General features: G+C 33.1%; 1 protein-coding gene across 1 annotated transcript; it reads left to right on the top strand.

Annotated features, from left to right (window-relative positions):
• Positions 1–693: 693 nt before the first annotated feature.
• Positions 694–13847, top strand: LOC134259904 (uncharacterized; the record flags this gene model as incomplete). The annotated part of the gene is made up of 5 exons (XM_062742501.1): positions 694–751; positions 2150–2359; positions 4169–4209; positions 8908–9076; positions 13696–13847. Coding segments are annotated over 5 exons (630 nt in total), but the record flags the coding sequence as incomplete, so codon positions are not given.
• Between the last annotated feature and the right edge of the window lie 2580 nt (positions 13848–16427).

Here is a 16427-nt window from a genome sequence, read left to right as displayed (position 1 = left end):
TCCTCCAAGGCATCTGATCCCTCCTCTGATGTGTTTGCTCTGCTCCTATTTTGTATTGTTGTATGAGCTTTGAAATTGAATACTGTTAGTGAGCTCCATATCCTTCCTTAAAACATTTCTGTGACGTCATCTTTTGTTAAACCTGGTTCAATAAATTTGTTATTGTCCTGCACCAATAAGTTACCTGTAGGTGTCCAATAAGTTTCAACTTATTGGACAGGTACAGGTAACGTTAAAATGAGAACAAAGAGCGAGGCAAATAAGTAAACAGCACATAAAAAGCAATAGCAAATCTAACAATTTAATATGAACAACGTAGGAAAATAGCGTTAAATGTTAGTATTTCACAAAAAATCCTATTGAAAATCATTTAATTGCACAAAAAAACAGTGAATTGAATGTCTCAGATTCAGTATTGTAGACGCGCATCCGTGGCTCCGATCATAAAGTTCCTGAATTCACTGTTCATTGCTATATAATAGATTCATTTCCCAATGCTTGATTCACGGAACATAATATAAAATCCATGCAATGGACACAAAGAATTAATGAGAAGAATGCGTTTTCTTAAACACAACCTTGGGCTTTTTGTTTATTGAAATATTCACTTTTCCGCAGTTAGCACAAAATTTTGCTCACGAAATTCCAACAGAATCTGTAATTTCCTTCAGTGATTTATTATCATTTGTCCAGGCACCTAGTCCTGCGTCATTTGAGCGAGTGTCTGTCGTTGTTTTAAGGAGTGGCTGGGGTAAAATCCTCCCGAGTTCGAAAACTGCACACAAAAGAGAAAAGTGTTGCATTTGAAAAAAAACACCAGAAATAATCTCCCAATTTCAAAGAAAATGCTTAAACAGTTGTAGGATTAAAATACTTCAATCCTATTGCTTTACAAAAATTACCTTTTGACGGGAAACTCCGAAACATAAGAATATATATCCGGATTTCATAGTAAAAACTTGAACTGAGGCATCTTGGTGTAATCGGTAAATGGAAACCTCAAAACACCCGATTCTGAAGGTATTTTTTTTCAAAATCAAAATGCACGTCATCATTGTGGTCGTTGCGTTGTAAAATGAATAAATTGTCAAGAATTTAGTAGAACTGACTTTTACGCATGCGTAGTTTAGATAAAAAATGTCGCAATGCAGACAAATAAGACTAAACAAAGTTAATGTTCATATTTATCGATATAAAAGACCTCTCGATGATTCCTACAATTAATAAAATCAGAAGTAAAACCAAAACTGGTTTTCTTTGGCCTAACTTGATGAACAGTGCCAGGTAGTCATTCAAGCAGAACGAAACCTTACCTGTAGCTGTCCAATAAGTTAACAATGGAAGTGTTCGACAATGGTGAAATGTTTTAGGTAAGTTATAAGCCTCAAACTGTCCATTATGTCAGATATTAGACTCTCCTCGGCGCTAACGCGCCTCGGGTCGTCTAATATCTGACATAATGGACAGTTTTCGCCTTATAACCATTACATACATATATTTTAACAACTGCAAAGTCAAAATAAAATGTTTGTAACAGAAGAGAAGTTGCAAGAATACACATTTGAAATATGGAGACCCACTCAATATATTAAACAGTAGTGTTATTAAATCGGAAAATTACTTTTCTGGCCTTTTTTGTATGATTTTTGCAAAATCATGAGATTTTATATCATAAAAAGTGTATATTCTAATGTTACAGAATTATGAAAAATCAATGAAAATTTTTTAAATAAATGAAATGTAATTTTTTGTCTCCTGTTTGTCACACTATAGGCTTTGTGTGCTTCATGTTCACCCACCTTTTATTTTCATATTCTATTGTAAGTTGTCTGATTCAAGGAAGTAAGCTAACTCTTCCAGTTGTCATTGTTATCATGCATTATTATGTAAGCTATTGAAGATTTTCATAAGTTCAATGGAATTTAAAAATTCATGACCCTTGGGGAAAATGTTCTGATGCTAGGTCAGGGCTCTATTGTCAATACATTAAAACCTAAAAATGTAAAAGGTATTATGTTATCTTATAATTTTCCTTTTTTATACTCTGTCATTTAATTTTTTACCTGACTGTTTACCAACACAGTGAAGTCAATAGATTTAATTGAACTTAATTATTTAGGTTTTGATATCTGCATACTCTATATTACAGAATTTATAGGCCTGGTAGCAGAGGACATTCCATTTTGTCAACTGTTGGATTTTTCAAGGCTAATACAAGAGGAGGATGTTACTGTGCAGCCAGAAACATTGATGCAGAGCAAAAGTCTACTTATGAATAAAAAATTACAAAACTGTGCCAAACAGTTCTTTACAGAAGACGCATGGCTGGCTGTAAAGACTACTTTGCAATTTCTTGGAGGTAATTTCAGTCCTTTATCTTGCCTAGTAAATAAGATTTATAAAATTGTAATCACAATATTTTGACTTATTTACACAACTTATATGTATCAATATTAAAAGTTCCTGCAGATATCAAACTTTATCAAAATGAAAGTAAAAACAATATAGTAAGACTTAAAATACCATGAAATTTTAAAAATTTTTTAAAATAATTTGTTATATGTCCATTTTTTGTCCATAATTTGCATTTACCTCACCTCGACAAAGTCGAGATGAGATTATGGTATACCTTTGGATCATTGTAAAGTGTCAGTGTCCCAGTTAAGATTTGTATAATTTTGGAATGCTGCTGGATCCTCAAGCCTGATCAAGTGACTGTCCAGAAGATTAGAATAGTGACCAAACTGTTACCTTCTCTCCTGTGTGAGCCATGGTCGCACCCAAAAGTGTCTGAGTGCAGGTCTTCTAACCCTTCTTTAACGGAGTTGTACATGCTTTATCTGTTGCTCTTCCTCCTCTTTGATGGCAATTACATAAAGAGCATAGCAGTACTGCAAAGATCACATTGTCATTATCTTCGGCCATTTTTAATGATTGTGTATGTTTTTATTGTGCTTACCTTTTTTATGGAAAGAAAATAATAAACTCAATATAGACAGATTATTAAAACTTATATCTGTCAGGGTACAATTGTAGCTCAAAGCGTGTTTCATTTTGATCCTGATTGTGAAAGGCATAATGCAATAAACTTGGTTGTTCTATCACAGAGTAGCTCAAGGGAGCCTGATGAACGTATTCTGTCATATGAGTACGTATTTAAACGTAGAAGATCATTTCAAATCCTGGACTCGGATCATGATATTCGCAATAGTTCAAGGCCCTTTTGTCAACTAAATCTTGATAATCCTATTGGAACGTAATTCATCTTATCTGAATGGTAGTCAGATCATCAGAGATTGCATCACATTAAGAAATAAAATATCATTTTTAGAGTGTCATTGGGGTATGACATGAAGTCGGTCACGTGATCAAATTCTATAACGCCCGAAGGGCGTTATGGTAAATTTGATCACGTACCGACTTTATGTCATATCCAATGACACTCTAAAAATGATATTTTATTTCTTATATTTATATTTTACATTTTATTCATGTTACAAAAAATATAAGCATTATTTAGACTTTTATTTTGAAATGCAACGTAACGTATCTACGACGTTATGTGACGTCACAGTCGGAACTTTTCAAATTGCTCGTGCAGTTTGCTTTCCATACGCAAGAAAGTCTGATCATGTGACGTACTTCATGTCATCGAAAATTGAATTTCATTTTTTTAGTATTGTCATGTGAGGAAAGACATTAGCAAATGTAAATATTGAAATTTATCCATTGTGACCATTGTGCATAACAGTGTAATGAATCATATAAAATTGCACCTATGCGCATATCTTCATATTTGGGCATAAAATTCAATAAAAATTCTGTGATCATCTACAATTGGTCAATCGCAACTGACCTCACAACAGTGGAAACGCAGCATAACCAAAAAATTATATTGTTGATATTCCATCTTTACAAAGAGATCTTTCTGACATCTATATTTACTTCACTTATAGAGAGCTTTCTACATTTGTTGAAGTGATCTTTGCAATGTTTGTTTTGGAACCAGTGATGGCATGTGTTTATCAATTCCAAAGTAGGGGGAGTGATTGGGAAACATCTGTAACAGTCCTTCTTACATTTAGAATGAGTTTGAATTAAGCAACACAATATGTTTGTATTATTTTACAATTCTACTGTTAATACATATCATTTTTTTGTGGTTTAGGATTGAAAGGAGATATTGAGATTGATACTTCAGAAGAAGAGGTAAATTAAACTTTGTACCTTTGATTTGTTGAGTTATTATATTTCAGAAATGTATTACAGTTATATATATATCATTCAGAGCTGCAATCTCTAAGAAATTCTTATAGAATTAAATCTTTAGTATAAATGGTTTGTTCTTAATGATATTCATGGGGATAACAAATGATATGTCCATTTCAATTATCAATACAGTGTATACATGTATGTGTATGAAAATTTGTTTACTTCATCATGCTCATGTAATTTAAAAATTAATTTCATATTTGCTATAAAAAAAATGACGTCCCATAGTACAAATACATGTGCAGTACACATTATATAAATGGTGCCTGTTTTGGAGGATAACAGTTGAAATTAAAACCCCAAGCAAAACCATTGTCAACCAAGGCGTAAGCGGAGGTTGACAATGGTTTTCCGAGGGGTGTCAATTTCAACTGTGAATTAACCTCCAAAACAGGCACCATTTATTTTTATACTGAATGTCTTGTTGATTTAGGATGTTGGAAAAATATTGTTGATCATCTTTACGTTCATGTTTAGAAAGCTTTCAAAACTCTCCACTACTTAGAAAAAGATTCACTGACCTCTTTATTGTTTATTTAATACTTTAAGTCTCCTTTATCATCAAAAGTTTTGTTTATTTCTGCACTTGCAAGCATGTTTTGTCTGTTGTTTGTTGTTTTCAAGTAAGGTACATTGGATGCAAGCTTTTATTCACGTCAAGTTTATTCTGGTTCTTTCAAACTCGCAACTAAAGTTTTGAAAATTCTACGGTAAACCGTACGCTCATAATTCCCACGCTTGTGACATTACCATTGTGCTACTCGTTGTCATGTGTGTTGCTAAGGGTAATAGAACGGATTGTAAACTGCATCTAAACCAATCAGAATTTAGTATTTAAGCAGGGATTTTCCACTACCCCATGTAGGGCCAAATATGGGCCCAATTCCCAATTGCAAAACCCTCCCTTTTTCCCCGAAATGATCTGCCTATGTTCAATTTTTGAAAGAAAAAGAACTCAAGAATGTAACATGAACATAATTCACAAAAAACAAACATGTTTAGGTTTGGAGATTTGATTGAAATGATCAAAATTTTGAAGAATTTTGGGTAAAACTATTCATCTTAAGTACCAGTATTTATTTCCTGAAAAAATCATTCAGTAAAATTTCTAGGGCTGGGTATTGGCCCGAGATTTCGTATTGCGATATTTATGACTGTATTGCGATATGTATTGCATTATTTTCAATTTAATTTAAATGGCATTTTCTTACTATATTTTCTTTAATTTACATGCAGAATGTACATAACTATGATAAGTAACCAACACTGACCAAAAAAAAAAAAAAAAATGTTGATTTCATTAAAGTTATGCTCTGAAATGTTCCCACAAAACAACTTCTGACATACTGTTTGGCTTAATAACAAACCTTCATTAGTCCATTTTTATATTTAATGACAAATTTCCTTAATTTAAGCATATTGCCAATATATCGTTATTACAAAATTGTATTGCGATACGATATTTTTATACCCCCCGCAAACGAAGTTTTTATACCCCCCGTAGACGAGACTTTGTCCAGACCATTACTCAGAAACTATTGGAAGGATTTGTCTGAAAATTTGTACACATATTATTCACCATATGAAGTTGTGCACCTGATATTTTTCATCTTGATTGGTTTATAATTTTGAATTTTAAAGGTGTTTTTTCATTTTTATTTTGGAGTTTTGTTTGGACCGTTTCTCAGAAACTATTGCAAGGATTAATCTGAAAATTTGTACAATTATTATTCATCATATGAAGTTGTGCACCTGGAATTTTCAACTCTTTTTGTTCTTTTTTCTGCATTTTATAGGTTTTTAAAAATTTTTATTAACTTGTTCATTTTGGCCTCATGTATAAGGTTTAAGACATAGAATCTAGAATATCTGTACAAAAACGTGAACTACAGCTTAAAACTACTCATAAAAACTTTTTAAAAAAAGAAACATCAAGTGTTACAAAACAGTTTTTACATTGCACAGAAGATAATGTAATTTCATTTGTCTCTTGGGAATAATGACTGGACATGCATCCAGTTAAAGATAAAGTAATGAGTTTGGTGTTGGAAGTTGTTTAGGCATACCTCTTATCAAGTGTGTGTGTTATCAAATCTTCAGGGAATAAGGCACAAGAATTAAAGATCTCTCTTCTCTTATTCTCTTAATTGTAATTTATTGTCTGTCAAAACACTTCATGACTGGATGACCAGTTCTTTATTTTCAAAATGCATTTCAAATTGATATATCAAGATTAATTTGATTGTGTATAATGTTTTTTTAGGTCACCTGAGTAAACTCAGGTGACCTATTGCTATCCGTTTTCGTCCGTCGTCGTCCGTCGTGTGTCGTGTGTTAACATTTGAACATTTTCAGCTTCTTCTCTGCAACCAATGAACCAATTTCAACCAAATTTGGCACAAAGCATCTATGGGTGAAGGGGAACAAAAATTGTGAATTTCATGATCCCTGCCCCCATGGGGCCTGAGGGGTGGGGCCAAAACCACTAAAATTAATGCAATCTTTAAAAATCTTCTTCTTTACTCCTGGACATCAAGCAGTCAAACTATTTGCACGATTGTAATCAGCATTGAGTCCTCTACCAAAATTGTGAAATTCATGGCCCTGGGGTCAGGGGTTCTAGTGCTAGGGCGGGGCTAAATAAATATATAGTGAAAATGCATTATTTCTTTGAAAATCTTCTTCTCTGCTCCTGGGTATTAAATAAACCAACTAAGTACATAGTTATGATGAGCAAGAGTGCCTCTACCAAATTTGTGAATTTTATGGCCCCAGGGTCAGGGGTTCTGGTGTTAGGGTGGGGCTCTATTGATTATATAGTAAAAATACATGATATCTTTGAAAATTTTCTTCTCTGCCCCTTGGTATTAAATAAACCAAGTAAGTAAATAGTTATGATGAGCAAGAGTGTCTCTACCAAAATTGTGAATTTTATGGCCCCAGGGTCAAGGGTTCTGGTGTGTGTGTGGGGGGGGGGGGCTCTATTGATTATATAGTGAAATTACATGAATTTTTTGAAAATCTTCTTATCTGCTCCTAGGTATTGAATAAACTAACTAAGAGCATATTTATGATGAGAAAGAGTGCCTCTACCAAAATTGTTAATTTTATGGCCCCAGGGTCAAGGGTTCTGGTGTGTGTGTGTGTGTGGGGGTGGGGGGGGGCTCTATTGATTATATAGTGAAATTACATGAATTCTTTGAAAATCTTCTTCTCTGCTCCTAGGTATTACATAAACCAACTAAGTGCATAGTTATGATGAGCAAGAGTGCCTCTACAAAAATTGTGAATTTTATGGCCCCAGGGTCAGGGGTTCTGGTGTTAGGGTGGGGCTCTATTGATTATATAGTGAAAATACATTAAATCTTTGAAAATTTTCTTCTCTGTCTCTGGGTATGAAGCAGATGAACTACCTATATAGTTATGATGAGCAAGGGCCCTAATCTTGCAGAATTGTGAATTTCAAGGCCCCAGGGTCAGGGGTGGGGGGGGGGGGGGGGGGGGGGGGCTCTACTTATATACTGGAAATGAATTAATTGTTTGAAATCTGGTCCTTTGTATTTATAAAACATTTATTTACTTTTTAATAGGCAATTTTAAGGGTGCTTTTTAAAAATTTGTGCAACCTAGGGTCAGGGGTTTATGTCAGAGTGTTAGGGGCACTACTGATTATTGATGAATATTACTGATTAGTTGGAGTGCATTTTTGTTCCCCTACCCTGCATATGGGTATTCATTAACCAAGCTACCAAGCTAAGCGACTGCTAAGTTTATTGTTATGATGATCAATGGTGCTCTTTCAAAATTGTGAATGCCATATAGCATCTGGCTTAAAACATGATATTGAACAAATTCAATACACTGTAACTGGAAAGTTGTTGCATAATGCTCAGGTGACCTATAAGGCCCGTGGGTCTCTTGTTTTTTCAACAATCAGTTTGCAGAGTGACATAACACATAATTGCAATATCTTTTTTTAATGCAGTAATGAAGAAAAAATTAAATGAAAAAAAAATGTTACAATGGAATTACAATGTATTACATGTAATACTGATGTTTCATTTGGTTGCACCTCCGTTTCATTATTAAGAAACATGATGAGCAATTATATTTCACTGTAAATTTTTTAAAGTAAATTGTAAACATCTCTAGATCCATAAAGTATTTTTGAATTGGCACCTTCTCTGAAAAACCCAGCGGGGGGTATTTGTCCCTATTGGACAGTTCTAGTTTGTCATTGTATTGCAATATATTGAAATATCGATATTATTGCCCAGCCCTAAAAATTTCCAAATAAGTGATAAAATGTTGTAAAATTTCCAATTCCAAGGGCCTGGGTCCCATTCCCAAAAGTGAGTGGAAAATTCCTGATTTAACATAAAAGTATAATAATAAAAATATCATATGGACAACATATTTAGTAAAAGAAGCATTTCTAACCATAATTAAGATTATGCACTTGTTTGCAATGTTTACTTGTAAATGAATTTAGACCAAGAAGGGCTCACACGTGTCTCTTGTTAAAAACACATTCTCTATAAGTACTAATAAAATATAAATTTGCCTATTGGCTTATTACACTTAATTTTCATGATATATCAAACAAGAAATGAATAATTTTGTAATATTTCTAAGGTACCAGGGCCTAGTAAACGGAAAATACCAAGAGTAGTCACATCTGAAATTGAAGACATTGCACAAAGTGGGGGAGAATCTGAAAATGTGGCTGATTTACAGGTGGAAAGTGAAGATGAAATGTTTGATGATCTAGAATTAGAGAACGAAGAAACTGAATCATTGACAGGTATATTTTTTCATTATTATTAATTAAGACTCAGATTACTTTCAAGGTGCATTATTCTAGCATACCCAAACAGGAAAATTGGAAGTAAAAAAATCTGAAGAGGGGGTTTAAACAACAAACAAAAAAGTATTTCTATTCCTTAAACTTTTTCACCTCAGTCTGCATGCCTACAAATTGAAAATATAAAGTTAGGCCATTTTTTTCCAAAATTAATGTTTGAGAGAGGCTTTATTTTTCTTTCTCTCTTTTGAAAAAACCCTAACATTTTCCCTCTTTTTTAGCTTTACTGGTCAGAGACCAGAAGAGCTTATGCGATACTTAGGTGTCTGTCATCCGTCCGTCTGTCTGTCTAGCTGTCTGTCTGTCTGTAAACAATTTTCAAAACGCTACTCCTCCTACAGTTTTGGTCTGATTTCAATATTACTTGGCACACAATTAGACGACACTAAGATACATCAAATAGTGCATCGGTTTTTGATTACCATGAATGGTATTTCCTTGGTTACTAAAAATTGTATTTTCTATGAAATTCCTTTAAAATGCTACTCCTTCTGCATGCAGTTTTGGTCTGATTTCAGTATTACTTGGCACACAAGTAGACTACACTAAGATACATAAAATAGTGCATCGGTTTTTTATTTCAATGAACGGTGTTGCCATGGTTACTAAAAATAGAATTTTCTGTGAAATTTCTTTTAAATTAAAACGCTACTCTTTCTACAGTTTTGGTCTGAATTCAGTATTACTTGAAACACAAGTAGACGACACTAAGATACATAAAAAAGTGCATCGGTTTTTGATTCCGATGAACAGTGTTGCCATGGTTTCTAAAAATAGAATTTTCTGTGAAATTCCTTTAAAAGCTACTACAGTTTTGGTCTGATGGCTATGGCTTCTTTTCTCATCCTTTGTTTTAAGTACAAACCAGTAGAGGTACAGTCTCGACGGAGACTTCTTGTTCTTTTTAATTCTAAACAAGCAACTTTATCATGATCAACAGTGCTTCAATATTGACTGTAGATATCTAGAAAATCAATGCCATACTTCTTTATTTCTCTGCATCATCTGCATGCCAATGATATGTACTGTAATGAGTCGACTGCATCCTGAACTGCTTTAACTAAACATGCGTTCAAATAATAGAACCCAACACTTTTTAGGTCACCTGAGATGAAAGCTTTAGTGAGCTATTCTGATCATAATATCTGTCTGTCCATCTGTAAACTGTTCACATTTTTTACTTTTTCTCCAGAACACTGGGCCAATTGCTACAAGGCATCCTCCTTGGATAAATGGTATTCAAGTTTCTTCAAATAAAGGTCCACACTCTTTTTATGCCGCCCTTCGAAGAAGGGAGGGCATATTGCTTAATGCTACTGTCTGTCGGTCAGTCGGTCTGTCGGTCCATTTAGTTTCCGCTCATTTTCTTCATAACCGTTGCACATACTGAAATGAAATTTTGTATACAAGTATATCACATGAATATCTAGGTCAAGTTCTGTTTCGGGTACGGTCGCACCATAATTGACAGAGTTATGCCCCTTGGACTCAAAAAAATTCCAATTGTTTGCAGTTTCCGCTCATTTTTTTTTTAGAGGTTGCACATATTGAAATGGAATTTAGTAAACAGATTAGTCAGAAGAATATCTAGGCCAAGTTTTCTTTTGGGTACAATCGCACCATAATTGACAGAGTTATGCCCCTTGGACTTAGAAAATTCCAATTATTTGCAGTTTCCGCTCATTTTCTTTGGAGAAGTTGCACATATTAAAATGGAATTTAGTATACAGATTAGTCAGATGAATATCTAGGCCAAGTTCTGTTTTGGGTATGATCGCACCATAATTGACAGAGTTATGCCCCTTGGACTTAGAAAAATTCCATATTTTTGCACTTTCCATTCATTTTCTTTGGAGAGGTTGCACATATTGAAATGGAATTTAGTATACAGATTAGTCAGATGAATATCTTGGTCAAGTTCTGTTTTGGGTATAATCATATGATCACACCATTTTTGACAGAGTTATGCCCTTTTGGACTTAAAAAAATTCCAATTTGTGGGGGAGGGGGGCATAAGTGTTTTACAAACATCTCTTGTTAAAGGAGAGTTAATTAGAAAAATAGTGAAAATTTGGTGGATTGTTTTAAAAATCTTCTTCTCAAGAACCACTGGGTAGGGAAAGATTAAACTAATGTAAAAGCATCCTCAGGTAGTGTATATTATAAGATTCACTTTCAAATCATTACTCCCAGAGGTAGGTTGGGCAAGAATGGCTGATCAAAGTTACGTAGGAGTATATAGGAAATTAAAAAAAATCTTCTCAAGAACAAAAAAGCCATTGGTTTATCATATAAAGAAGCATCCTCAGGCAGTTTAGATTCAAATTTATTCAAATGACATGGTTTAGTGTAAAATTCTTTGATACGAATGCCATTCAAAACGTTTCACCCGTTCAAAGGACAAATAAAATGCTGACGACTTTGTTGCACAATGACATGCTGGTGAGTTAATTATGTATTCGTTTCAGAAGTATCTGTGTAAATTATTTTCCTCCCCCAGGTTTTAAACTGCCCGTGGTAGCAATTGCATATTGCCATCAACATTGTTTAGGACTCTGTTATAGCTTACAGTCAAAGCATCATTCTTCAGAAAAGGGTTGCTTATGCATCAGATGTAATGAATAAAACTATGGGAGAAGTAAAGTCCATTTGAGGAAGAAATAAACAATAACCTGAAGAAATTAAAAAAATTCAACTACTAAAAAGCAAGAATATACAAATATATACAGGCATGTAGTATCATTTGTATCAGCCAGAAAAATTATTTTACACTTAATTGAAAAAATGTTCACCCTACTCCCCAATAAATTTCTCCCTGTCTGTTTTATGATAGGAATGATAATTTTAGGCATCAAGTAAATTTTAGAACAATGTCTACACATTTACCTAACACATATTTAAAAAAAAATTATTCTAATGTTCATAACTAAACCTGAACATTAAAAAAAATGCTGGCCTTATAATGAAGAAAGGGGCCTCTTTCAAAATAAATAATTTCAGGGCCGCTGGGTCAAGGGTACCAGGGGGGTACTTTGACTAAAAATAAATTAATGCTTTGAAATCTGTCCTTTGATAAGCAATGGTGCTTCCTTCCAAATTTGTGAATTTTATGGCTTTTGGATTAAAATATAAACCAAATGCAATCGCTGGAAAGTTGTTACATGATACTCAGGTGACCTATAAGGCCCGTGGGCCTCTTGTATAGAAATATACTAGTATAGGAAATATCTTTAAAAATCTTTTCAAGAACAAAATAGCCATGGTTTATCATATTTCTAAGGAAGCATCCTCAGGTTGTGACTACATTCATGTTTGTTTAAATCATAACCTTAGGGATAAAACTTTGTGTGTTTATTGGCAAAATTTAAAGAGTAGCCTTAGGAATTCAATCTTTTAGCTTATGCTTATGTGGTATTGTATAAGGACCAACGTTGTTCATTTTTAAATTAATAGTTTATTTTTTAAGATATGATGCTTTTACAGACTGTTTTAATACCTTTTATTACCCTGAAATTTTATGTATGACATGACAATACTCATGTACTTACATGTACACTGAATCATTGCAACCTTGAAAATATGGGAACTAATCAACTTTCTCCTTTCAGTTTGTCATTCGCGTATTGTCATATTATTGTGATTTTCTTATAGCTAATAAACAGTCTCTGAAAAAATATTACCAAAAATCTAGAGAATTTTTATGTTCAATATCTTGACGTTTTATTGAACACTAACTTTGTATTACATTCCGAATACGAGCGTTCAATATCAAACGCAAGCTCGTGCATTTGAACAGCCAACTTGTGCCAATATTCACTGATATAAGTTCAATAACTCTATATAATATGTTCCTGCTAGGAATAAATGAAACTGCCCAATTACATTTGGATGCTATATGCCCCAATCCCACATTCACCCCCAATATGCAATGCACTTTGCTCTTTGTTAAAAATAGACCCCCACCCCTTAGATGATTTATTTTGCAAAAAGAAATTGTACTGCAATTATATATTTTATTTTCCTTGGTGAAAATGCTATAGCAGCATATAATTCATGAAATTATTCAGAAAATTTAAGAAAGCATGTTTAACTCAAAGCTTGTCATAGTCTTTAAAAAAAATTAACACCCAGGCCTACAAATTTGTCTTTAATAAAAGTGTAGGGGTGCAAGGGATCAAATTGTTTATAATTTTCTTTAATGAAGTCTATACTGTAGATCAATAAATTTTTGCAACACCTTGTTTTTGCAAGATAGTCATTGACTGTTTATTAGTGAGACATAATTTTTACAAAAGTTGTTATTCCTTGATCAAAATAATTGTAAGGAATACTTTTATATGAATGTTTTTTATTCACAAGATTATTGTCTTGCTTAAGTATACATAATTAAAGTTTTTGCGAATAAAAAATGATTTAAAATACTTGTAAAATTACTAAATTGGAATACTTTCTGCAATTTTTTTATACATAAAGATGTAGAATTAAATGTTTTATATGAATTAATATTTAGATAACTAGTAATTACATTACAACTAGATTATAATCATTTGATTTTTTAGCAGTTAAAAAAACAAGGCATATGTGGCTTCCAGAAGAAGATGAGGCAATACGACACTTTTTCAAAAGTGAAATCAGTGATGTTTCCAGGAAAGGGAATCAAGGAACTCTACAAGGTATCATTCATCTCATCTTTGCAAGGCTCATCAAATAAGCTTTTACTTTATTTTGAATTTGGATTGAGCTTCCTCTTTAGGCTCTATGGGAAAGAAGTTTGTAAGAAATTTAAATGTATTGCCCTCTACATTGATACCCAAGAGTCAGTTTTTAGGTAAATTTCATTTTCAATATGTCCTACATTAATCAGAAATACATTGAAGATGGTTTCATTTTGAATGCTTTCATTTCAGCTGAAGAAAGTCTGCATGTTAATTTTTTTAGCTCACCTCAACAAAGTTAGGGGGAAGTTGTGCGATGCCCTCTGCATCAACATCGGCTTCCAGGGTCAAAGTTTTTAATGCAGTTTATAAGTACTTGTATGCTCTACATTGATCAGATATGCATGCAAAAAGCTTCTTGTGTGTTTCATTATACCAGTCAGGGTTTCAGATGCTTCTATTTGAGCAAAGGAATGACCAGGTTAATTTTTTTTTTGGGGGGGGGGCAGCTTAGGTTAATGTTTTCTGGGCAGGTCTCATTTCCAAGTAAATACGAGGGTTGATCCATAAAATCATGAACAAAGCGTTATTCTCAAAAGGTGATGGGTGCACTAAGCTGAAAATTTCTGAAAATGTTTATTTATCATATCTAAGTGCATGATAATTTTTTTTTTTCATAAATACACAACTGTATAGGCAAAAATAAAGATTTTTTTATGCTTAAAACTGCATGGGGTATTGTCCTACGGTGCAAGATAAAAAAACCCAAGGTTTTATTAAAGAATACAAGTTTAAATTCAAAATGAAAGTTTTAAATATACAAGATATCGATAAAAACTATCTGAATTCAATACCATAACCAATTTTGTAGTCTTTGTAAAAATTTTGAGGCATTTTGTTAATTTTTGGCAGCTTCTTGAGCAATTAGAAATGTGAAAGTGGTAAACACAACACACGTTTTATGACGTTACGGCGCACTGGAGAGCAGTTCAATTTTAATTCGATGTTGTAATGACATCTTTAGAGACTTGAAATGACCATAGAAGAAAAAAAGATTATAAAAATATCACCATATCTTAAGTAAACAAATGAAATAGGAGTTTTGTTAGCAAATCGAAGTCTTTTTTGATCGAGTCCCTGGGGAGTACAATACAAACAGACAAACTCTAATGTAATAGCAAAAGACGCTGTCACAGTAGACCGCTGATATATATTTTCTATTAGTTGAATGATGGTGAGATTATTGTCTGTAACTTACTAATAAATCTTCAGAAGGTCGCATGAGAGTGCCAATTGGTTCTTCAACTGTTTATATATGGAGACTAAAGAAGGTGTATCAATGAAATTCCTAACTTTAAGTCAGACTCATCCAACTTCATTTTCAGCAAAGATAAAACTTGACGCTGTTTTAGACACTTTCACATTATAATCCATGCGTCATAAGGTAATATAATGCATGGCATAAAATCTCATAATTTGTTTATTTATGCAAATATTTATCTGAAATTTTCTGTGTATATTACTAAAATATGTACTACATAATAGTGAAAATTTCAGAACACAGTGATGTTTATTTTTAACACTAGACAACTTGTCCACGATTTTACGGGACATGCAACCCTCATATAAGCCCTATATAGACCAAACTTGCATGAAATTACAAGAGTTGTTTCAGATGCTGGATTTGACCTACATTTTCCAGATGAATGAACAGGTTAAAGTTTTTGGTGCAGATCTTTTTTTCTTGAGCAAGTATAAGCACTATGTTAATCAAACTTGCATGGATGATACATTTAAGGATGCATACTACCAGGGTAGCTTCAGAATACGGGAGTTTCAAGATTGTAACTCTCCTACGAAAGAGGCGCAAAAAGTATCAATTTCAGCATAATGGTGGGACAGGTTGTTTCTGTATACATATGTGAATGAATAAATGAACAATGTTTATGGCTTTTAAAATTTATTTAATGTTATTGAAATATAATAATGTTAAGCAGTGATGCATTTGAAGATTTTATTAAGCTCAATTATGCATATTTAGATATCTACTTTCAATCATAGGGTACTTGAAAAATGAAAGAAATGTCGTAGTCGTTAGAATTTTCTTGATTGTACCAACATTTTCTAAAAAGTTAGTTTTATTTAAATTATAATAAGGAAAAGTATGATTTTGTCATTTAGATTGCACATGTGCAATGATCAGATGCATGTATACCGTATTTATTAGAGGTCCATATCTCTTTCCTCGTCTGAAATGTCGAGCACATCCACTGATATTTTTTTTGTCAAATTTGTTACGATTTTTGGCTTTAAACAAGGATGCCTTTACCTTAATTCAGTTATTCTCGAGTTGTAGAGGGCAACATGACATTCATTTAGTTATGTTAATTCAGTATATCGATGATGCAATGTATCCGATATATAAATAACTGTCCCACCTGTCTGTTTACGCGGTAACGAAACTCCCCTCCTCCGCGAAAGAGCGCACCAAGGGAGATAATCTCAAAACTTGCGTATTGCTTGACCTAACTTACATTTCCTGGATTATTGAGTGAACAGGTTTATTTTTTTTTAGAACATATGTTCAGTCTAAAGTAACTATGATATATCCCAAAATCACTCATCTGGAAAATCTA

The sequence above is a fragment of the Saccostrea cucullata genome, unplaced genomic scaffold (assembly GCF_032062105.1).
Source record: "Saccostrea cucullata isolate Sc308-1 unplaced genomic scaffold, CSIRO_AGI_Scuc_v1 ctg19486, whole genome shotgun sequence".
Classification (NCBI taxonomy): Eukaryota; Metazoa; Mollusca; class Bivalvia; order Ostreida; family Ostreidae; genus Saccostrea; species Saccostrea cuccullata.
Note: the sequence above shows the minus strand (reverse complement) of the source record. Positions and strands in the feature narration are given on the sequence as shown.